Source organism: Propithecus coquereli, unplaced genomic scaffold (assembly GCF_000956105.1).
Source record: "Propithecus coquereli isolate 6110/MARCELLA unplaced genomic scaffold, Pcoq_1.0 Scaffold147, whole genome shotgun sequence".
Classification (NCBI taxonomy): domain Eukaryota; kingdom Metazoa; phylum Chordata; class Mammalia; order Primates; family Indriidae; genus Propithecus; species Propithecus coquereli.
The window spans coordinates 3,769,420-3,794,065 of NW_012139080.1; the positions used below are offsets into that span (position 1 = coordinate 3,769,420).

Consider the following 24,646-nt stretch of genomic DNA (forward strand, 5'->3'; position numbering starts at 1 on the left):
AAAATTTTTGGACAAAGATGTTCATTAGAATATCATTTATTATAGCAAAAAAAAAGTCAATCTAAATTTCTAATGGAAAATGATTAAACGCATGTGATGGAATATCGTACAGACATTAAAAGTCATGTTTAGAGGAATTTAATGATGTGAGAAATGCTTGCAATATGCTTCTAAATGAAAAAAGCGTATTTATATAAGCAATGTGACCTCAACTATGTAAAAATGCGCACAGGAAAAAGAGTAAGACTGACGGTAAACCCTGCAGAGAGGAAGGACACTGCCAGCCACGTACTGTGGCCTGAGGTGGGTAGACCACTTCCGGGGACCTCGCAGGGGCCCCGCCCCCCTCTCATGGGTCCACAGTCCCAGGTATGGCACAGCGGTTCCCACTCTCACCAGGTTTGTCAATTTTCAAACCTGAAGCTTGAAAGGAAGGTGCCTCTAAAATTCACAAAATCTTCAACCCTTTGCAATTCCCCTTATGGTAGAATTCTGAGCAGAGTCCCCATACATAAAACAGATGGGCTGACCCAGAGGTGGGGCCCTGGAATAGTACCCACTAGGCCTTCCTCAATAGTCACAAACAGTGGTTCTTGAAGAACTACTGAAAATCTTTAGGAAGCTCAAGAACAGATCTGAAAATCACTGTTCCAGACGAACCGCCGCTTTGCAGTAACAACACAGAGGAAGCATTGCAAAGGTCAGTGAGGCCTCACTTGCCAGGGACAGGCCAGGGCTCCACACTGGGGGACCCCTTGGGCCTGTTCGGAGGGGATAGAGAGAAATCTTCCTGCGGTCATCGTGCTAAAACGACATGCAATCTGATAGCTTACTTGCAACAAATAGACCTTCCAAAACCGAAACAGAAAGCAAGTACAAAACCTGCAACAAAACCACCCCCGTGCTTTCTTTCCACCCTTTGCCACCAGGACATTTAACTCTCCTTTAATTCTCAAGCTTAAAATCTCACCATTGTCTCAAATGCCTCCTTCCTACCTTTTCTTTTTAAATTGTTATTTATTATTTTTATGATTATTATTTTAACTACAGTCTGTCACAATACTTAACATTTCATACATTTTTTTATTTTTCCCCCTCTCTTAAATTTGCTCTCACTCTCTATGCTACTTTTCAAGAGATCCTAAGTAAATTCCTTTACTCTCTTTCTTTTGCTTTTATTTGGAGAAAGAGACCCTAGCAGGACCAGCATTCTATATTGGCCCAGCGATTTTTCTCTGCCTTGTTGGACTCTGCTCACAGGTGTGGCTACCTTTCCAGAGGAGGAAGAAAAGTCAGCAGGGAAGCGGAGTCAACCCCAAAACTCTGCTCAATAATGCACCATGCGTGTTGTTCTCGTTCGGGGCGCCGGGCTCAACAGAGCAGTATCAGGATTTGGACACGGCATTTGGACACCCTTGAATAGTTTTCCTGTTTCGATTCATTTGTTTGTTTGAAGAATTGGGAATGCACATCTGGGCAGTGACAGGAGGTCAAAGAAAACAGAGGATGTGTGAAGAGGAGAATCGATTTTCCATAATGAGATGTCAGAAGAAATCAGGCAGCAGCCAAAGAGGAGGGACAGCATTCAGTGATAAGCGCTGTTCATGGGCCTGAATTCCGTATCTGTCTCTGCAGTGAACCTCCTGACACGGATTTGGGGCAAGGCAACATGTTTGCCTCTACTTGGTGGATGACTGGAAGTTACCAGACAGCCTAGAGCCCTGACGCCATGACTGTACAGTGGAGACAGTAACACCTCTCCAGAGTGTCATGACAAAGGACTGAGATAACGCGCATCGAGTGCCTAACAAGATGCTGGTTCCTAGCTGGTGACCGAGAACCCACTAAGTGGTTGTAGAAAGAAAGCACAGACTCTGGGGCAGTCCTGGGGGCACCGTTTATCATCTCTGAGCCTCAGTTTCCACGTCTGTAAAATGAGCGTTGTACAGGCAGTGTGTAACTCCAAGGTTTGCTGGGAGGATTAATCAAGTTAATATGTATAGCATGTTCAGATCAGTGCCTGGCACAGCGATTACTCCATAAATGTTAGTGATTTTTTTTCAACAAATGCTTTTTTTTTTTGGTCTCTTTTAACTGCTTAAGAGGAAGACAGTGAGGATTTAAGTAATCTGTATTGTCTTCCTTCTGTCAACCATCTGTCTCTTTAACATGTCGTTACTAGTTACTTCTCCCCAGATAGTCAGGAAGCAGTATTGCTGGTTGTTAAGAGCTTACCTGACCTGCCTGTTACCTTGAGAAAGTCCTGGAAGTGTGCTGAAATCTGTAAAACTGTGACAATATTGGTGCTTACCTGACTAGGTACCTGATAAGGAATAGGCACTTTTTAACCTCAACTGTAACTATATCATCGTCAACATCATGTGCTTTATTAGCTGGTAACTAACGGATTTCACAGATGTAGTAGACTTGGCCGTTAGTTATTATATTAGTTATAAAATAATTATGGTGATTCACTGAAATTTTAGCTAACTGCTAACCCCAAGTAGAGAGATAATAAAATATTATTATATTCATTAAATTTCTTTGTAATAAATTTAGTCTTTAAATACCCATTATTAAGAATCTTTGGGACTGTCACATACCTCAGAGGACTGTTCTAATATTTTATTCATTTAATAATAAAATATAAAATATTTTAATAATATATTTGTGACAGGATGGATATATTCTTGGTAAGTAAGGAGAAATGGAGGCTGTTCCCAACACCACTGAGGGACAGGACCATACAGCCAGATCACCAACCATCTGTATAATTCAATTTCCTCCTTCAGAAAGTAAGGCAAGAATATCTGTCGCATTCATTTCAAAGAAATGGTCATGAGTACCAAATTAGGATAACTTACATATAAAAACTTCTGGAAACCTTTAAGATGCTTTGGCATATTGAAAACTCTTCTTCTTATGGTTTCCGTTATCAGATTGAGTGTTTCCTGCCTGTAAATTGAGAGCACTTCTCTGCGGGGCCAGGAATCACTATGCAGTGTTGGGAGAAAGGCCAGTAAAATCCCTGCGGAGAATATGGCTGCACTCAGAGCACAATTCAAACCGCGGGCCAGGCTCGCTCCAATGCCACTGTTCTCAGTGGCTCTAAGAACCTCCTCACCATGAGTTCCTTGTATTTTCCTGACTCTCCAACTCATTTATAAACAAGAAAGAGCTTGTCATTCCAACAAGTTAGCTTCAGGAGAGAGAAGTCGAAAACCATGCTTGTGACTCAAGGTAGATGTTTTTGTTGAGTCACTGATTCCATGTTCTAAAGAATATATTTAGCCCTTCATCCCCCCAACAGAATTGACTATGAGATTTCTGCACGAAGTGTTTAAAATTATCATACTCTGCTCCCATAGGGTACTGTTCAAATACTTTAAGAAATAAAGTTGAAGCAAAGAATATAAAAAGTCACTCATTTTTTTTAAATAATATAAAATGCCTAATGCATTATAAATATACAACGTACTCATTCTGAGTTTTCAATGGACACAAATTAGAATTCTGAATTTTGTGTTTTACTCCATAATAAGGAACTTACATTTAATCTTAGCACTCAGGTCAGGACCAGAAAAGCCAGCTAGAATGATTCAGTCATCTGCTACCAGGCCCTGTCCTGGGAGGGGACACCCAGTTAGGCCAGACATGTAAACTGACGGTTAGATAGAGGTGTTTTAAACACCACAGTGCAAACACAAGCAGAGGAAAAAAGCTATTACTGCCACGTCAAGAACCAGGAAATGTCACAGAGCAGGAGACACTTCAGGAATCAGTCTAGATTTTCCTGGGGGAGCCAGAGAAAGAAAATAGAGCAGCCTGAACAAAGGACCCAGCATGTGTAGGAAGGAACCAGCACAGACACGCAGCGCCGGAAGGGGAAGCTTTCTTCAGAGAACGGCAGCGAGAGGGTCGAGGCAGGAAGAAAGGGTGGAAATAAGGCAGGAGCCTGGAGGGGGAATGGGGGCCAGTGTGTGAGAAGCCACAAAACCCTCTGCAGCTGGACTCTCCTCACAGTCAGTGAGCAGGTTCCAGAAACTTCAAGCAAGGACTCTAGGTGGAGTTCAGAGGCGAGGTTACAGGGAGACCAATAAGGAAGATGCTGCAATATTCCAAGACAGAGAAGAAAAGGGATCCGAAATACAGCTGGGTCAGTGGAGTGAAGAGCAGGGGACAAATGTCAGAGTTACTTCTGAGACAGAATTGATAAAACTCTGGTGTCTGAGTGAAGGTGGGTGACAAGGCAAGGGTGGCTTCCAGGTCTGGCTGGGACACTTGCATGTGTAGTGAGTCATTGAGCAAGTCAGAGCAGAAGCAGGTTTTGGACTGGATTTGGGGGAAGGAAGTGATTGTGAGTGTAGTTATATACATATCAAGCTTGATGTGTAAAGTGTGAGCCGTGTGTGCCATGCAGGTGGAGATGTCCCATAAGCAGCTGAAGGTGCAGGGCGGCAGCGTGGGACTGAGCAGTCTGCATGGAGGTCAATATAGCGGACAGGAGGTTGGGCTCCCCGCAACCCCACGAAAACACTCAGCCTGGGATCCTGACTTCCTTCTTTCCGCTTCTCCACCTGCTCTTTCTCCAGACACCAAAGAATAACAAAAATAATATTTTGAGATATTAATTGAGGGGCTTCTCCTTCCACCCATACTTACAAAATTCCTGCGGCCATGTCACAATCTTCAGCCCAGAGAGCAAAACCAGCCCACCCAACAATAAAACCATGATCACAAATACCTGACCACTAATTTGACAAGCTGTCACTCTATGAGAGAAAGTTCTCCGCCCTCCCCTGCAGACTGGATAAAAGAATTCATACACTGAGAAAAGGGAGAAGTGAAGGGGCCACAGCAGAGGAGAGGGTGTGGAAGGGGACCGCAGCCTCTAAGAATCAAGAGCCACATATTGGCAGCACCGAGGAAGCTCACGGACATCACTATTCACCAAGCAACCCAGAGATCGTCTAGCAAGATAACTGTCCATCTGCTCTCTGATTTATCTACTATGAAAAACACCCTCATACTCAACAGCCCAAAGCACTCTAAACTCCCATGAATTAAAGAAGGGGCCTGAATACCTATGGTTACCCCCACTCTAGGGGTGGTGGTAACATGCAGGGAAACCTTCCGTGGCTGTCCACAGATGGAACCAGATGAAAATCTCCCACAGAGATCAGACAGGGACTACGAATTTCACCACTGTCATGCATTCTTCAGACACAAGCATGAGGAATTCCCTTGGAGTGGAATTTAAACCACCTCGCTGACCAAGGCTCCCTGTAATTCAGATTCTTCCCTCCATACAAAGTGTTTTTCCTCTGTCCTGGTTGAATGTAGGGCACTTGAAAATGTTCCATGACTTGGATACATCGAGGCAATCTATTGACAGTGAAGTTTTGTGAGATGCCAGTGTAGACTCTCGCCAGTTTCCTGGAATTAGAAATGCATGACAACGTGGCGCTTACCGCTCCAAGTAGAACGGCCTCTTTTGGTTTGTCTGTAATACTCTCAAGCAAGAATCTACTTCCTTTGCCTCTACACAGGATGAATTTGCTTCCCCTCACTTCCGCTTTATTATTTCACTCCCTCCAGGCTCAAGTCACCATTACAGATAAACCATTTTTCTCTGAGTAAAGGAAATTAAATTAGATTGTACAAATAAATGGAGCTCTAATTTTCTCTCCATATTTCTTGACAGCTCTGCAGATGGTATTAAGAAACAGGGCATCTGTTTCTTCCCGTGGAAAAATCCAGGCTCCTCTCCTTGTGTTGCTGCTCTGTAATCAAGAAGTGAGGGGTAGCAGGACTCAATCCTCTACCCAACACGCTAGCCAAGGGCGTCTCTCTCTTGCATTCTAGTTGTGACTCAAAAAGTAAAAAAGCAAATGGTCAATAAATGCAAACAAAAAAAAAAATGTCCAACCACTCTAGGTTTTGCCTTTCAAATTGGCAAAGGTTTTAAAAAAATTGCTACACCCAGTTTTTGCAAGGCTACAATGAGAGACATTGTCAAAAATAGTTTGGTGCAATGTAGGGGGAGGGGTGAGAAAGATTTTCATATATTTATGTGGTGGAATAATGTATGTCCATCAACAATAATAATTGTGGAAGAATATTTAATGCCATGGGGAAATATTTATGTTCTATTGTGAAGCGAAAAAGCAGATTATAAAATAGCATCTCTAGTATATTTTTGTTAAAATTTTTAAAAAGTTTTCGGTAAAAATACATAAATGGATTATACACATGCACACCACAGTTTGACCATCAGGGATTGCAGGTGGTTTTAAATTTTTATTTGTGTTTTTCTATATTTTCCAAATTTTCTACAATGACTATGGCATTGCTTTGGATTTCACATTAAAAATCAAAACATTGGTCCTAGGTCCAGGGTAGGGGCAAGCCTGTATTTAGGGGCCAATTTGTGCAGCCGTGGCTGAGGGTACCAGCAGGGACTGGCAAGACCACAGACCACAAGGGAAGCTCTATTTTTGAGTATGGATACTCCTTTCTGTAATCATAAAATTTCCAGTTTATGCTCAGATTATCAAGTGGGCTATCCTAAAAAGCCTATTTATTTATTTTTCAGCTAAAGCACCTGCCCCCATTTTCAAATTTCTAATGAAGTGGAGATATGGTGGTTAAAAAAGTTCCCAACTGGACTCCTCTAAAGGGAGCAAGGGTTCTTTCAAGGGGGAAAAATATTCATTTTATATTCCCTTTTAAGTTCACTGTTATTAATTTTCAATTTTTATGCTGGAAATTTGCAACTCACAAAAAGAAAGGAACAAAATTAAATCTTGCTTTCAGAGATCGTGATGCCACATGCTTACTGTTTCATTTACCACATTTAAAAAGCAGATGGCTATTCGGTTTGCTTTCAAAGGCAATGAACAATGATCCAAAAGTGCATATATAAGAACAGCAGCAATTTGGGAGAAGAATGAGTCAAAGTGGGAGGGAAACTCAGAAATAATCACACCTTGTTTTTCAGAAGCAAAAATAAGATCTAGGTGTTCTTGGTGTCCAGCATGTGCCAGACAAGAAGTAAATGTTTAACAAGTGAATGAATGAATGAACAAAGCTTGGTTTTGTTCCAATTCTCTTCCCACCACCACAGATTTCCCACTGATGTTGTGTCCTGTGTCCATTCAAGTTGAGTCCAGCACCTTGTAAACTGGGGACTCAGGGGTCACCATAGGATGTTTCATGAGAGTGACACAGCACCTACCAGATAGCTTGGGGAAACCCTAGACTGTGTTTGGGTGACTCATTCTGGCTTACTGGAGTGATAGACCAAAAGCATGTAAGATGGCATGTCACCACCGTAACTAGAGCAAATACATCTCCCATCTATTTTGGAATCTGGAGCTTTGGCATGAGCAGAGTTTCAAAAGCACGCCCAACCTTTTCTTCTTGGTAGATTCATCTGTAAGATCTACAGTGGCTGTATCCAAATCTTCTACAGGAAAAATTGTTTATGCAGACTTAATGAATAACTGCATATTTATTCATAAATTAGACACATGTATAGCTGTCTTTACATGTTATGCACATTATAAAACCTACACAGTACAACTTTTATAAAGAGGTAATAAGTCTGAGTAGTTTCTTCCTCTACCCTAGGGGATCACTGTTTGCACCCCCTGCACGGGCACACCACTCCGGAAGCCATGGCTCTAGGGTCTTCGATTCACCATCCACCAAGCCAAGCAGGAAGCTGCACCCCTCTGTATACAGCATTGGGCGTACACCCCAGTGGACACCCCCAATAGCCAGCCTTGAGCCAACTAACCATAGCCTCTTTTCTGAACCCTGCCCTACTACCTTGGACCTACCATTATGGGCTGACCTAGAAGAACAGTACTGGTACACATGGCCCAACACTTCCTTCTGTGTAAGCAAACATTAGGTCTTAGGAGAAGAGAGGGAGAGAGAGGCTGTGAGATTCTGCCTCAATTTAAGCCTGGGCAGCAAAAAACATCTACTTAACACTCACTACCAACCCATTAACAAAAACTCGAGAAAATGGAACCCCATACCAACTGTGGAATGCATTTAAAACTCAGAAAATCCTAGCTTCTGCTTTCTAGTAACAATGGGTTTGGTAATATTTTCACTTTTCCTCTCCTGCGGTTTCTTAGGGAAGCAGTGGGAGTGTTTACTTGTCTAAGTGCCAAGCAAAATGTCTTCCCCAATGCAGGTCACGCTGTGGCAGTCACAGCTGGTCACACTGACAGTGCTCTCCTCTGGCTCAAATCCTAGCCCCCAAGGACTGTGACTGGATTACTTCTCAGGACACTTGACTGGCATATTTTTCACCCTAGCTGAATCCTTTAAAGCAATGAATTATTAATACTTAAGTGCAGCACCAAAGTGCTCACCTGAGCGGGAGCAATGACTCGGGAAGCTCCACTACCGAACTGCTTCCGCTAATAAGACAGCGACCCTTAACACGGACTGTGAGCAAATAAGTAATTAGAACCAGCCCCGGAGTGAGTCATTCCTTATTTAATGAATTCAACTTGAAAATCAGAACGTGATTCCCAGAAGGCAGTGAGCTCCCTGTGGGAAGTCTGTCTTCCCGGCAGCCCGGCTCTACTAGGAATTTTGCGTTTGCAGCAGCACGTTTGGTCCCCAGCCTTCTGACCACTTATTCCCAGGTGATGGAAGTCTCCAAGGCGTCACTAAGTCCTGGCAAGCTGAGATAGAACACCAAAGGCTTGACACTGCCCCAAATGCACAGGTGCTCTTGCTATTGAATCACAGAGATTTCCCACATTTATATAAAGCAAGTTGTCTCTTGTGATAATTCATTTGCTATAATTGAAAAATTAATGTAGTTCCTTAGTTACTGGTTCTGCTTTAGCAAAAAAGGAGTTGAGTTATTTTAGATGTATTCAATGTCATCTAAGACATCTGGGCTGGGAATGTGAGAGACAGATGTAATCCCAGTCCCAGTGTTTACCCGAGGATGTGACATAGGTCAAATTGTCTCACCTCCCCAGGTCTCTGATTTGTAGAAGAATCCTGAGGGTATGTGCTAGATTAGGAGTGGACAAACTTTTTCTATAAAGGCTTAGATTGCAAATATTAAGCTTTGCAGGCAAAGTTAAAAATAAAGTTAGAAGTTGAAGTTTGTTTAAGAGAAGCAAAATCAAAGATATTTTATAGATACTTACATAATCATTTTAAAAAGTACTTGGCCGGGCATGGTGGCTCACGCCTATAATCCTAGCACTCTGGGAGGCCAAAGCGAGCGGATCATTTGAGCTCAGGAGTTTGAGATCAGCCTGAGCAAGAGCGAGACCCCGTCTCTACTAAAAATAGAAAGAAATTAGCTGGAAAACTAAAAATATATATAGAAAAATTAGTCAGGCATGGTGGTGCACGCCTGTAGTCCCAGCTACTCAGGAGGCTGAGGCAGGAGGATTGCTTGAGCCCAGAAGTTTGAGGTTGCTGTGAGCTAGGCTGATGCCACAGCACTCTAGCCCGGGCAACAGGGTAAGACTCTGTCTCAAAAAAAATAAATAAAAAATAAAAAGTATTTGTTAGATTAAAGCCCAGAAATAAACAAGCACTGGGCTGGCCACGGGCAGTACTTTGCTGACCCCTGGGCTAGGCCTTCCTCAACATTCCCTCTAACCTTCAAAAGCTATGAAAAATATTCTTGTCCCCAAGTTCCCATTCTTGTTGTAAAAAGACCACAGCCATAGTCTTAGGTTTTTGACTGTAATGTTCAGCAAAAGAGTCAAGAGTTTAGAGCTAGAAAGCATCCAAGTGGTTCTCAAGTCCAATCTTCTTGTTTAATAGACGGGGACAATGAAGCTCTGAAAGGAGCAGAGTCTTGTCTGTGGTCACCCAGCTGCTTGGTACTGGAGCCCACAGCAGAGTTCACCCATGGCATTAATGCAGAAATAGAGCAGCCACCTGAGCCACTGCTGTGTTTACACTTGAGGAATATGATATTTCATAAAATGAACTATTTGTGGGGAATCAGCCAACTACAGAACTGAAATGATGCACACTGTTGGCATCTAAAGATGTAAAATACAAAATCTCTGCAAGATAAAATGCACCGAACTTGGGTCAGGAACGAGGCATTTAGCTTCTTTACAACACAGTAAACACTCAAAATTTCAAAGACTCTCTTTCAAGTGATACAAACTTCTTATGAGTACTTAAGTTGTCAGTAAATATCAGAAACCAGAGTTCCAAAGATGAGAACAGCCCCAAAGAACAGCACAAAAGGGAAGGTGAAAAGCTTTTGAGGAGACTAAGATGTGAGTCTGCGGAGCCTGCTCCGGCCTTTATTTCATCCTCTGAGAGGCTCTCGGCATCTCCTACCCTAGAGGAGCTGCCAACCCAAACTGCAGCGCTTTCTTCTGGAATTCAATAGGTATGATAACGAATCTTGCATTTTGATTTTGCTAATCCAATACTGCAATTATAAATAAAAGAAGAAGCTGCCCTCCGCTTGGTGGAGGCCTCCTGGCACCTGCAGAAGCAAGTCCGGCTGCCGGCTGCCCTGTGCCTGTCAGCAGCCGGAGACCGTGGAGCCACTAAATGGGAACGTTCAGGACAGCCCAAGAATGTGAGATGCTAAAATGATACTCAGAACAGTGCTTTGCGTGCATTCCTTCTCATTTAAAATATTAACCCATTTGTCTGCATTTGTGTTAAATATGTTCCCAAGTCATTATTTGACCTATAGCTTGATTTATGATGTCTTTTCATGCACTAGTATTTTAAACATTAACCAAACAAAGCAGGAATTTGAAAAATTGTATGTACAGGATGATCACAACTGCATTAAAATGCATAGGGAAGGAAATTGCCAATGCATTAAACGTTCATTGCCTCTAGGAGGGGAACAATCTGGGAGGGGGAGGTAACTTTTTTCTGGTCATTTATGCTTTTTTGCTACTTTCTATATTTTCTAGACAATGTTATACTAGTCTTATAATGATAAAATAAAGCAAATAACCATCAAAAGATCCTGCGGGGCAGGGGCCAGTGTAATTAGAGGTGGTGCTGGTTGGTCTGCCATCACCAGGTAGGGGTAACCACAGGGGAAAGGGGGTTCCACAGAATTTATAAACAGTTCCTACTGTTTCATAGAACATAACATAAGAGAAATTTCAAACAACACTAGTGCATCACTGCTAATGCATGTGTCCTGACACACCTGAGCCAAAGGGAAGGCTTAGCACCTGGGGGAAAAAATGGTAGGGAAAGAAGACACAGAAGCTGCCGTGAGAAGAGGGTAAATCTGTTTGAGCCATAACCATGGAATTCCAGAAGGGGAGAAAAGGAGGACAGTGTGCACATCAGACAGACAGGGAGGAGACCAGACTCAGTGGAGAGTGAGAAAGGGAAGTCACCATAGCGTAACCAAGGCAGCCATGGGCTGTCAGAGACTCCACCGGTGACGTATTGGAGCAACTGTGCAGTGCACAAAAGACACACACATGGACAGTGCCGCAGGCCCTGCTGTCACCTGTTATGTGTTGGGGTGGAGTGTGGGTGGGATCGAGAGTGTGGCATGCTTGAGGCACAAGAACAATACTCTTTTTATATCCTAGACTTTCTAGAATTTCAGTGAAGCCACCTCAAGCCGTCTACAGTTAGGGCTGACACTATAAACAACACTTTAAACACCCCTGCCACTCCCCGCCCGCCTCCCACCGCCTGCCACATGCATCCTGTCACAGCCACAATACATGCATGCATTCACACACGCACGACACGAACACATACACATGCACAAACATTTATAGAGACAGTGGTAAGGGCAGCTTGGGAGAGTTAGTTTGACTATTCTCTTTAATTTCCATCTATTCTTTGATGAAGACACTTTCTCAATCATATGGCAAAGCAGCTTCAAAGTATCCTTTAATCCAACCACACTGCCACCCCCAGACCCTCCTTTATAGAAATTCTGGTGTTTCCACTATGCTTTCCTTTTGCCAGCAGCGGGGAGTCAAACATTTTCCATTCTTATTTGGTTTTACCTATCAAGTATGGCTTTTCTACCATGTCTAATTATGGGAATGCAAATCAAAACCACAATGAGATATCACTTATCTCCAGTGAGAATGGCCTTTATAAAAAAGTCCCAAAGCAATAAATGTTGGCGTGGACGTGGAGAGACAGGAACACTCATACACTGCTGGTGGGACTGCAAACTAGTGCAACCTCTGTGAAAAGTAATATGGAGATACCTCAAAGAGCTACAGGCAGAACTACCATTTGATCCAGCAATCCCATTGCTGGACAGCTACCCAAAAGAACAAAAGACATTCTATAAAAACGACATCTGCACTTGAATGTTTATAGCAGCACAATTCACAATTGCAAAGATGTGGAAACAACCCAAGTACCCATCAATACATGAGTGGATTAATAAAATGTGTTATATGTATACCATGGAGTATTATTCAGCCACAAAAAACAATGGTGATCTAGCACCTCTTGTATTATCCTGGATAGAGCTGGAACTCATTCTACTAAGTGAAGTATCCCAAGCATGGAGAAACAAGCACCACATATATTCACCATCAAATTGGTTTTAACTGATCAACACTTAAATGCACATGTAGTAATAACATTCATCGGGTGTCGGGCAGATGGGAGGGGTAGGAGGGGACGGGTATATACACACCTAATGGGTGCGGTGCGCACCGTGTGGGGGATGGACATACTTGAAGCTCTGACTTGGATGGGGCAAGGGCCAATATATGTAACCTAAACATTTGTACCCCCATAATACGCTGAAATAAAAAAAAAATTATACCAGCCTGCACCATGGCTACGGCAGACAAGAATGATCCTGGTTGTGTGTTAGTAACACAGTTACTAACTGCCAGTTACCAAGGCTCACATGATTAATTTCATTCCCCTTCTCTACCATAATCCAGCATTCTTCCATAACAAGAAATATATTCCACCAATAAAACACATGAGCATTTTACAATCTGCACTATGGAGAACCTGCTCCATTTTGCATGTGAATTTATTCAGATTAATGACTCCTTAAAAGGTCATTTTCACCCAGAACAATTCTCACTCTCAACTTTTCTTCTCCCAAAATTCTCATAAACTCTAAGTGGTTCTTTTCAAATGGTTTGCCACATCAGCTAAAGCTGTCCACAGCACTGGTTCTCTCAGATCTTGTAACCAAGCAACTTTTGGGTGAGCACTGAAAACATTCTTGTTGCCTAGTGGTGCCTAGAAACTGATTTTGTTTTTTCTCTACCCAGACACAGCCAACTTCAGACCTAATCCTCCAGCTGTCATGTAGGTGAACAGGGTCACATATTTCCCCCAGAACACCACTGGACTAATCTGGGCAATAATATTCTGTCCAGCTGTCTTTGAGAAACTTGACATTCTGGAAAGAATGGAAAGAGTTTGTCAAACAAATGGGTGGTCATGACCCCAGAGAGCCACAGCCGCAGCAGAGATGTCCCCACAAACCACACCATTGGGACAGGTGCCAGGACCTTCCCATCACCTACCAGAGATGGAGCTTCCAAGGATCAGGGTTAAGACATCTTTCTTCTCCCAACCTAATTTTTTAAAAGCTCCTAATTAGACAACTCTTTTAACAGGGCTCAGACTGCTGATCTTGACCTGTTCAAAAATGCAGTTCCAAAACATCTGATTTGAAACTCCCCCAAACAAGGATCTGAGTCATTATATCGAGACGGGGAGCAGTGACATCAAAGGTAAGTGTTGACATCTGAGTCTCCACCACCCACTCTGTGTTCGAAGCCCAGAGAAGCAATGGCAGCACCTAACTCTCTCGATAGTTCCAACATCTACATGAAATCATGTTTCCCATGGACTCCCTGTATGGTGCTGACATGCTATTTAAACCTTCTTGTGTCTTTGTAGTCTCATCTTTAAAATAAAGAGGCTGAAGTTTTTTTACTCTTACCCAACGTCTCCAAGACAAGGGCAGCACCTGGACAGTGGGAGTCCACGGGCTGTGGACCTGCTGTGTAACCAGTGGCCCTGTCTCCACAACGCTCCCTCTCACCGTATCTCGAACCCACCTCCCTGGTTTCGTTCTCTCCGCCTACTGTAGCCCTTGTGTGTCTAGTCTCTGGGCTCTTCCAGTGGTTCCTGTGTGGTCTCTGTGCCTCTAACCCAGTGGTTCTTAACCAGAGAGGCATTTTGCTCCCCAGGGGACATTTGGCAATATCTGGAGACATTTTTGATCGTCAAGACTGGTCAGGTGTTACTGGCATCTACTGGGTAGAAGCCAGAGATGCTGCTAAACAGCCTATAGTGCACAAGACAGCCCCTCCCCAGGCCCAACGAAGAATTGCCCAGCTCAAAAGGTTAGCGGTGCTGAGGTTAAGAAACTCTGCTCCAGCCACATCTGGCCCTAATCTCTCCCCTACGCACCACCAGAGTGATACAAAATACAACTCCACTGAGGTCATTCTCATGTTTCAAATCCTGTAGTGCCTCCAGGTTGCTCTCAGGTCAAAGTCTAACCTCTCCAGCAAGTCGTATTAGACCCATCGTGATCTGCCCCTGTCCTCATCGTCTGCCTCACCTTCACCATCCCGAACCCTTCTTGCCCGAAACCTCACACGCAGCCGATGCAGGTGGAACAGACCACTTGCAACTCCTTCTTCTTGCAGTCTCGCCCATCTATTCCTATGCCCGCCTATTTCACGTCTGACACTTAAATGTGACTAAGAAGGAACAAGGCGCTCTCCAGTCAACTCAAGGCAGTGATATTCAGCAGGGCATACAGAAACGTGGGCACACAATTCGATCAGCAGAGGGACAACTTGTTCATCGCCTCTGGAATCCCCCCGCCGTCAGCCCAACAGGCGTGAGCATCCAGGAAGAGAGGGTGTCTCCATCTTTACAGCCCACAGCAGCTTGTGCAGGGTAAGTGTGGTCTATAAGCTGTGTGTGTTGTAGTTGTTGCATTAAGAAATGAATGAATTCCTGGCCTCTTTAAATTTGGCTCTTCCACACACATAAAAAGTCATGAAATATTAAAATATAAGAAGGAAACAAAATTCATCATACGGTATGTGCTCAAAAGCCCAGCCATAGTGCGGGTCCACGAAGGCAGAAACATCATCTTTGTTTAGAGCTGTATTCTGTTTCTCTTTTCTTTTGTATATCAGAGAAGTGTAAATCTATAAAATAAGTTTCATCTATGGAATGTCTGGATCCCATTGCCTGCCATTCAAAGCCAAGACACATGGAGCAGAATGTGACTAGTCACTGGGACATATGGTAGCAGGAACAGAAAGCTATGTCCACTGTGGGAATCATACTTTGAATTTCATGGCACTTAAGATGATTTTGCTCCTACTCTAGATTGGGAGGATTATTCTGTTTATCAAATGATTAATAATATTGTTATTTTTACTTATCTTCCTTTTAAATTAATTGAGTCTATATCCTGGAGGTGGTTATGATTTGCCTGAGCTTTAAAACCCACAAAGATGTCTTATAAGGGGACAGGGCTCCTGGAAAATAATTATTTTAGACATTGCTAGAGCTGTTATGGACTTTTTAAGAGAGAGACCTATCAGTTTGGTTTTACATCTGATGAAAGAAATTTAAAATGGTTCTTCAAAACAACAGGGAAAATTGAGATGGTAGCTTATACCTTCCTATCCAATATCATGAGATATTTAATTTTTTTGCAGTTAATTATAGGTTATTAAGTATAGAATGTCCGATTTTCTTAAGTACTAAGCTTGACAGTTGATATCTCTGACATTTCACGTTGACATTTCTTGTTTGTTTGTTTGTTTGTTTTTTATTATGAAGGTACATCCACATACTTTCAAATGCACATTTTGGCTTGTGATTATCTTTCAAAAAAATTTTAGAGAAATTTTTTTGAAACCATGGACAAGTCAAAAATTCATACTTTTGAATACGAGTTCCGTTGTAGAACCAATGCAGCTCAGACAGCTTGAAATATCAACAGACTGTTTGGGAAGGATGTGGCTAATGAACACACAGTACGACGATGGTTTGAGAGTTGTACTGCTTGATTAGTTGTTCTGCTTCTTGTTTGAAATATAATAAACTAAGCTTTTGATTTGAAATTGGACATTTCATATTTAATGAACATATTTAATAGTAGTTTGTCTATTGTTCTTACAGTTGCTATGTCAAAGACACTTCCAATATTTAGCAGTGTAACCTCATTATAGAAAATGGAGCAAAATGGAAGTTTCTAATTGAATGGGGTATAGGGTCCAGAGGAAATCTTGCATGAGCTCCCCTTCACATGTGGCAGAGACCAAGGCAGCAATGGCCGAGGCTTCCTTATTCCCCATAATAACCATTCAACCAGTCTGGACTTTCAAATTTTATTCCTGCGTATGTTCCATCCTTCCAGTCATTAGCTGTCCTTTCTCTCCTCTTCTCCATTAGTCATACCCTTCTTCATTCAACCATGGGATAATCATGACCTTCAGAAAAAGTGATTTTCACTCAAAGCAATATTCCAAGCATATGACAGGAAGCCCAGAAAGCCATCAGTCACCAGAAATGAAAGCTGCTTTTCTTTCATTTGTCAAACAAACAAAAACACACAATCTGCTGAAATGCATAGAGAAGCAACATGGACTCAGAGACCCTTAGGCTAAGAAAATTAATTTAGCATGGAACTTACAGAGTTGGTTGTTAAGGCAGATATCGAAGGCCATAATAACAAGATTGTTCTTTTATCATCATCTCTCATGGCCCAGCTGGGGATAGAAGGTGCCTTCTAAGACCCCATCTTCTGTATTTTCACACTTCCCTCTACCCATGGAATTTTTGGTAACCAGTTGCCCAGTTCTCCTAACCACCAAAGCTTCCTTTTAGAAAAATTTTTGTTAAAATTCTTTATATGTATATGTCAGTGTGAATTGGTTGCTGCTACCTCTCTCAAGGGCATCTGCATTCCAAGCTATATTATTATTATGAACTGAAGAGTGTTCTATGAAAGGCATTCTTGACTTGAAGCTGGAGGTGAACGTGATCTTTCAGGGAGAGGGTGACCTGCCCCCTTGAAACTGCCCAATATCAGATTTCAGTGATGAAACCAAAATCACATAAAGTTAAGAAAAAGCATGTTTGCATTCAAGGATTCCAATAAATTTACTTTGTGTGCACCTGTTTTCAATTTCCTTCGAAATTAATAAGAGTCTGAGATTTGCCTCACCAGGCGTCTGTAGCAAGCAGTGTGGTGAGATTCTTCCCTGAACTAAGCAAAGTCCTTAAAAACAAAGAAGTCTAGAAACACATATATGATTGTCTTTAAAAATACAACAAATTTTAGGCTGAATGGACACTTCATTTATTTTAGCTTGTATCAAAACTGTCAGGCAATGTAACTGAGGAAAAGGAAACAAGAGGCTGGGGAAATACTGAGGCAGAAAGAGGATTACTGGTGTAGAGACACTCGTGGAGAATTCTTATAACCACCCATTTAATTGCAGTTTCAGCGGAAACCATCACCGTGAGATAGGAAATGTTCTCAGTCTCAGAGTGCAGGATGGTAGCCATCAGCCACATATGGCCATCAAGCACTGGAAATCTGGCTAGTGTAACCAAGGAACTGGAGTTCGCATTTTAATGAGTTTAAACTTAGTTTCTAATAGCCACACATGGCTAGTGGTTACCATATTGGACAGTGAGGATCTAACACTGGTAGTGTTTTCACATGTAATTCTAGAAATACTTTGTACCAGTGAACTCTCTCCAGGAGAAACCAATAGGACGCCCACTATAACACAGCCTTCCAGCTGCAAAAAGCCTATTTACTAAAAACACGGTTTATGACTCACCCTGACCCCACTCCAACCCATTACCCAACATACACAGAGTCGGTGCCTCCCTGGTTCCCCCAGAGCGAGCCTGCAATGCCGGCCTTTGGGATGCAGAGGCTGACTTACCCTCACCCAGCGGAAGTTCCTCTTCTTGCTCGCTGGGAGAAGGAAGCAGGGGCTGCAGGGGCTCCATGTTGATGATGAGCTGTTTGTTCAAGGAGTGGGAACTGCGGCTCTGAGCAATGCTGGCTCTGAAAACAGACACAAGCCAGAGGGAGTTGGTTTCCAGTGTGAACGCGGGCCCCTCCATCTCTGTGGGCTACCCAAGCTGGGGACCACCTCTAGACACATGCGGCAGATTAGGCCGGCGGTAAAGATGACGTAACACTCAAGACACATGGCCCTTTCTGTCCTTAAGGTCCTGACAAAATGTCCACATGTTCTAATGCAACCCAGCAAAAGAAAATGTACTTCCCTATCTGTCATCAGGCCTGAGCATGCTAGGTGACAACACAGGTACTTTAAAAAGACATAGGAAACAAAAAGACATGGAGGCAGCTGTCACTGAACGAGACAGCAGAAAGGTGAAGGAAGGGCATGGCTCAGAGAAATTTAACAACCACCACAAAACAAACACAAAACCCCAAAAACGCTGCCAGACAGATGACACAGGTGCTCTACAGCTAAGAGCTATCTTTGTGTCGCTGGACGTCCAATGTTTAATATCAGTATTTAATATTCTCAAAGTTACACCCTACTCACCAACCGACCATGGCTCTGTTTTCTTCTGTGTTAGGAGCGTGCAGGTGGGACAGCGGCTGCGACTGGCAACAGATTGCGAGGAAACTGTGCGGGTGTCTCCTTAAGACCACTGGCACAGCTGGGAGGCCTATTCGCACCGCCTGCCGCAGGGAGCCCAGCTGCCTGCCCTGCCCTGCAGCTAGACGTTTGAGCCCCCTTCCGCCTTCCCATGGTTGCTGTCAAAACCAAAACCAACCCATCCTTCAAAGATAGCATCAAATGTCTCCTTCCCCTTGAAGCCCTCCTGGATTTCTCCTTAGAACACACGCAGACTGACGCACTCTCTCTTTCTCTCACTACTCCCTATTCTTTCACAGCTCACCACATTTGTCACCTCCGTCTCTCTAGTCACTGGCTTACTGATCAGCCCCACCTTGAGAAGCACCTGCAGGGCCGAGGCTGACCTCGCCATTCTCCTGCCCCCCTACAGCACCTCACTTGGCATCTTGTCAAAGCGTGCTCGGGTTCGAAACTGAAGTTAACTGAACGTGATCCTGGCTCTGTACGCTGCCATTTCAGACTGACCAGAGTGTTCCCCAGGCCGCTGACGGGCCAGCCTTCCGGCCTACGCACTTCTGCTGCGGGAGGCAGGGGAAGGAGAGAAGGTCCTGCTGGCATCTCATGGCTGGCACTTGCTGGAAAGGCAATATATGAGGACCTCCTTAACCAGAGTGTCCTTTGCTTCAACATTTCATCCTACAATGAATGAAATGTCTTACTTTGCAGACAGTATGTATGTATCAGACACTCTGCCTTGTTCTGCGGAACCATAGTCCTTGCCTTAAGTGACTCACTGTCTAGAGCCATGATTTGCAAAATTTTTTGTCTGAGACCCACATTAAGACCCACATTTTATATCATCGCCCTGTACCCACACACGCACAGGAAGACACACAACTAAATGAATGTTTTATGCAACAACAGTAACTGTAGCTATGTGTAGTTCACTACTTTTTAAAAATTTGACTTGATTTTATTTAAAATGCTGGTGTTGACCACTACTTCACTTCGCGACTCATTAATGTGCTACAGCCACAGTTGGGAAAATATGCCTGTCATGAAGGTGACTGATGGCCAAGGGTCCCGCGGGAGCATTAAGGAGGGGCACCCGAACCCATGTGAGTGAGGGGAGGGCCAGGGTGACCTCCCAGGGAGTGACGCCTGCAGCAGGTTCTGGTGAGCATAGTGGATTTGACAGGGGAAGAATTGGGAATAGGGAAACCTTTGCAGAAAAAGGAAGGAAGGAAGGAAGGAATTGATTAAAATTTGCCATGAGCAGTTCCTTCTTTTATTGTAAAGGGTTCTCACTTTTTGAGCTCTTCTGGAATTTCCTGTGGCCCTATGGCTGTTCATGACCATGATTCCAGCTCTGCAAAGCACAACATATTGTCATGCTTGTGTGGACTACGTAGTGTTCTGACTTCTGAAAAGCCCCTCCATCTGTTCTTGCACAAAGAGACTCTGAATTGCTCTACCCCATCTCTGGGTCCATGCCAGCTGATCTGGCAGCTCTTCCTATCCCCCAGGAACCACTGCTTATGCTACAATGATGGGCCCTTGGCTAGCCTTCATGAGGGTCCTCTGCTCCCCACCAGCCCTCCTTCCAATCCTTTCCAGCTGGAGGTTTCAACGTCCTGCTGCCCCCACCCCGCAACATGCATGTCCCAGCAACTGCATGGTCCTAGGACAGGCTGACCTCCCAGGTACGGGCCTGCCTTGGCCTTGGATGGTCAGGATGATGCTGACTCAGGCCCACACTCACAGGCTGCTGCTGCTCTCTGGTAATAGACGCCCACGGCCCATGGACAGGGCATACAGTGCCCACCTAGGATTATACGGGATGACTACCATAGTGGGTTACAACCCTGCGAGTCTCCAATAACATGATTCAGAGAGGAACATTATGTCCCTGATAACATGAGACTCGGATAAACACAAAGGTGTATACAGCTAGGGATTTCCCTGGAGCACAAAGAACGCAGGGCCCCAAGGCCTGGTGTCAGGCAGCCTGGGGAAAGAGTAAGAAAAAATAAGGAAAAAGATGCAAGTCTCCCACCTTTTCCTAACGCTATGGTCTGTATGCTTTTTGTCCCCCCAATTTCATCTGTTAAAACCTAATCCCCAGTATGATGGTATTAAGAGTGGGGCCTTCAGGAGGTGATTAGAGGTCACAATCACCCTGAATAGAATTAGCGTCCTTATAAAAGAGGTCCAAAGGAGCTTATTTCCCCTTCCACTAGGAAAGGACACAGCCAGAAGGCACCATCTGTGAGAAAGTGGGCCCTCGTCAGACACAGAATCTGCCGGCTCCTCAATCTTGGACTTCAGCCTCCAGAACAGTGAGAGATAAATTTCTGTTTGTAAGCCACCCAGTCCTGTGATATTTTGTTATAGCAGCCCGAATGGACTAATACATCTACCAACCCCTTTAGACTAAAGATTACGCCTTTTTATCTAATTCTCCCCTTGAAACCTTTTTAAAGGTGCCAACGGATCCAGGTGTCATTTAAAGCAAGAGTCCGTCAGCACAGTTGTTCTAATGACAAACAGAATCCCAGGGTCGGAATGGCCCTTTTTTAGTTTACAAAGTGGTTTGCAGACACTTTTCCTCATCTTTTTTTCTCGGTGTGTCTATAGCCAGGCAAGGTGAATACCATGTTTATAGATGAGGAAACTGAGACGCAGGGAGCTTATGTAACCTGACTAGAGACACTTGTATAGGCAGACCCAGGACTCAAAGACACATCACCTGATTCCTAGTCCATTGCCTTTGCTAAGCTCCACATGGCCTTTCTGCATGAAGTAGCCTGCAATGTCCCAAAGGGGACTCTGTTCACTGTCCCCACTATCCCGCTGTTTCTGGCTACATGAGGTCCTACTATGTCAGGCACTTTTCTAAAGTATGTGCAAATGTCCCAATCACTTCCACCCTGCCCTTCCACCTGTGTTCTTGAGGTAACCACTTCTGTGGTTGGGGTCTCCCCAGGCCAGCCTAGGATGCGTGCCATGTTTCCCCGCTCTCAGAATCCATCCATCCGCTGACTCTGCAAAAACGCCTGGCCCACTTTGCAGCCCACTCAGTCGTGTATTACTAGCACAGAACAGTCTCCAGATAAAACTATCATTAAGAACTCTGTTGAGGTAGAGAGGTTTCCTTTGGGGATTCCAAGTATACTCTAACATTGGCAAATGTGGTTTGTACACACTTTACCCCATTTGTTTTTCTCAATGTGCTTATACAATAGGCAAGAAAAATACCATATTTACAGATGAGGAAACTGACATTATGTAAAGACATTTATATGGGCAGACTCAGAACTCAAAAACAGTGGCATAAAATCAAATGAATAAAACGAGGCTCATGGAGGTCCGGCTTCACTCCTGGAAATGAAAGAAAGTAGGGCTGGCCTATTGTCAAGCCTCTAAAAACTCCATCTGAAGGGATTTTAATATGAACGTATCCATTACATTCTTGCTTCCCATTTTTGGAGGGGAGATGGTAGTAAAAACATCACCACCTCACGTTCGTATGGCACTTTGTGATTTTTAAAGCACTTTATTTTCATCCCCACAACAAAACCTAGAAGTTGCGCGAAACAATGAACCAATGATCCAAGAAGTTAAGTGACTTCTCCAAGGCCACACAGATGGCAAGCAACACAGCCAAGGTAAGAGCCCACTCATACTCCTACATGGGTGCTTGTTTCAGGCACAGATGCTGCCTCAGGGCGTCTGCCGGTGGTGGCTGCTATGCAGGTGGCTCCCACAGCCAGCCCTGGGCTCACGGAGCTTCAGCCCTCTGCCTCACTGGGCCCCCAGGATGGGCCGATGAGTCTAACCCAGGAGCCAGCCTGGGGGACTTGCTTGGGGATCTTGCCATTGATAAAGATCAGTGAGCTAACATCAGAGAAAATTCCATGGCAGTGTTCCCAGTCTGTTTCTGTCTCTATCTCTCTGCAAACACACACACACAACTCAGCAGAAGTAGGATTCCATACACTTGCCATTATTTGAGAGTAGAATCTCAGACGTGAGGAAAGATGGCTAATTAAAGCCTATCATCACCATTCTAGACTAACAGTCACCTCTGCACACCTACCACCAGAAAAGGAGCGCTCATGACTATACTCTCACTTTTGACAGCCACATCGACACAGTCCAAATAACTTGAAAATAAAATAATCGTCCAAGAGAAACAATTTCCTACCGTGCAACTGGCTACTGGGAAGGAAGGAGAAGGCGCCAGTGTGAAAGTGTCACACACTACCTGGGCTCCGGCCACGGTGCTGCCTCCAGGGAAGTCAAGGTCCCCAAGGCAGCACCCTGGACAGATCTCAAACCTACAAACACGACAGAGGAGCTTCCGTCATCCCACAGTCCTAGTTCACACATTCATTCAACAATTGTGTCTCAACCTCTGCTGTGTGCCGAGCACTGTGTTAGACACTGGGGAATGTGGAGATGGCCAAGACAGGCACAGCCTTGCCTTCCAGAGCTTGCCTTGTAGTCATGCTTTAACCGAATTCTTCCTGAGGTTGGCAGCGCCTTGAGAGATGCTGCCAAAGAGCCACGGAACACAGAGGCATCCTGAGGATGTGAATTCAGCAGTCTCTCACATATCCACAAAGGAGGTGATGGAAAAAAAAGAACATGCGAACCAGGTCCCAACGGCTTCAAGTTCCTTGTCTGCATTAATCTCTTGAGAGATTTTAGAAGATTCCAGAAAAGGGAAACTATTGGATGCCTCAGCACATGTATATTCTCACTTTGGTAGTCCATTTCTCTCCTCCTCAGAGGTGGAGTCTGCGCCAGGAGAAGTGCTTCTCTCCGGCCAGCCTGCGCCCTTCCCCCTGCCCCCATATGCCACTGAGCACCTCGCTAGTCCCAGTGCGCTCTGTGTCCCAGCCACACGGCCGTCACCTGGGAGCTTGTCAGAAATGCAGACTCAAGCATCGCTCCAGACCTCTTGAATCAGAATCCGATCTTAACAGGATCCCCTGTGCAAGTCGAGGTTTGAGAAACCCTGAGCCTGGAAACCCTGGTTCCGTAAATTATGCAAACCTCAATTTATAAGAAAAGCATTTTTTTTTAATTCTTTTCTGATCTCATGAACTACCCATAGATGGTAACTCTGAGACTCTTGGAAAGTCTTATATTTTTGGAATACGTTTCTCTGAAAGTATATTGGTAACGAAAAATAAACAGTGCCCTGCTTTGTATTTATACCATCAGGAGAACTTCCCCAGCATCCAGGATTTAAGGTCGAATATTTGAGTTTTAAGCTGGAAGAATAAAACCCAAGCTGAGCCATGAGCGGTAGTTCTGCCTCTACTACCAGCTTCTAAAAGAATGCCAGAGGGTTCGAGGGTGCTCCAGAGAAAAGAGTTCAGAACACACAGGCAGGACACTGGCATTCTAGGCTTAGGTCTGCCACCAAAAAAGTTTAGGACTGTGAATATATCACTTAACTTGTCTGAGACTCAAGTTTCCTTGTCTATAAAATAGCATCAAGCTAGGCAACCTCTGACATCATTTCCAGCCCAAAGATTCTGGAAGGGTTGAAATGATATGTTTTATCATCCCATCTTCTTCATTTCTGCTGCATTGAATAACCACAATTTGGGGCAGGAAAGGGGGGCCATAAAAAGACTTTTCTCACTGGTGGGCAGGCTGCGAGACTTTCACGTATTGCCCCAAGGTACCTGCAGCCAAGGGCCTCCGGCTTCCCTCCCCTGCAGTTTTCTCCTGCTTCTTAAAGCAGGAGAGACTGCTTTTGTAGACTTGCATGTGACAGCTCCCCACTGGGTCACCCAAAAGCAGGAACGAATTATCCTCTGCACACATCTGCACGGGATCTGGTGAACCCTGTGGTTCTCCTACCCTGCATGGACAGAACGCCCTCTGGGTGCCCCCACCAGGCTGGCGTAGCCTCATTGCTGTGGGATTGCAGCCACCTCCTGCCCAACAAGCCCCCAGAACGAGGTGGTGAGGCACCCAGATCATGTGGCCACCCTGGAAGAGGAGGAGAC

At 44.2% G+C, this 24,646-nt stretch overlaps 1 protein-coding gene across 2 annotated transcripts in view; it reads right to left on the bottom strand.

Moving 5' to 3' along the window:
• Window positions 1–24,646, bottom strand: part of FRMD3 (FERM domain containing 3) — a 251,744-nt gene that overhangs the window by 20,062 nt on the left and 207,036 nt on the right. For both annotated transcript variants that reach the window (XM_012640022.1, XM_012640021.1), the window contains exon 13: window positions 17,943–18,067. In XM_012640022.1, the coding sequence (XP_012495476.1) occupies window positions 17,943–18,067 (125 nt within the window). The remainder of the gene's footprint in view (window positions 1–17,942; window positions 18,068–24,646) is intronic.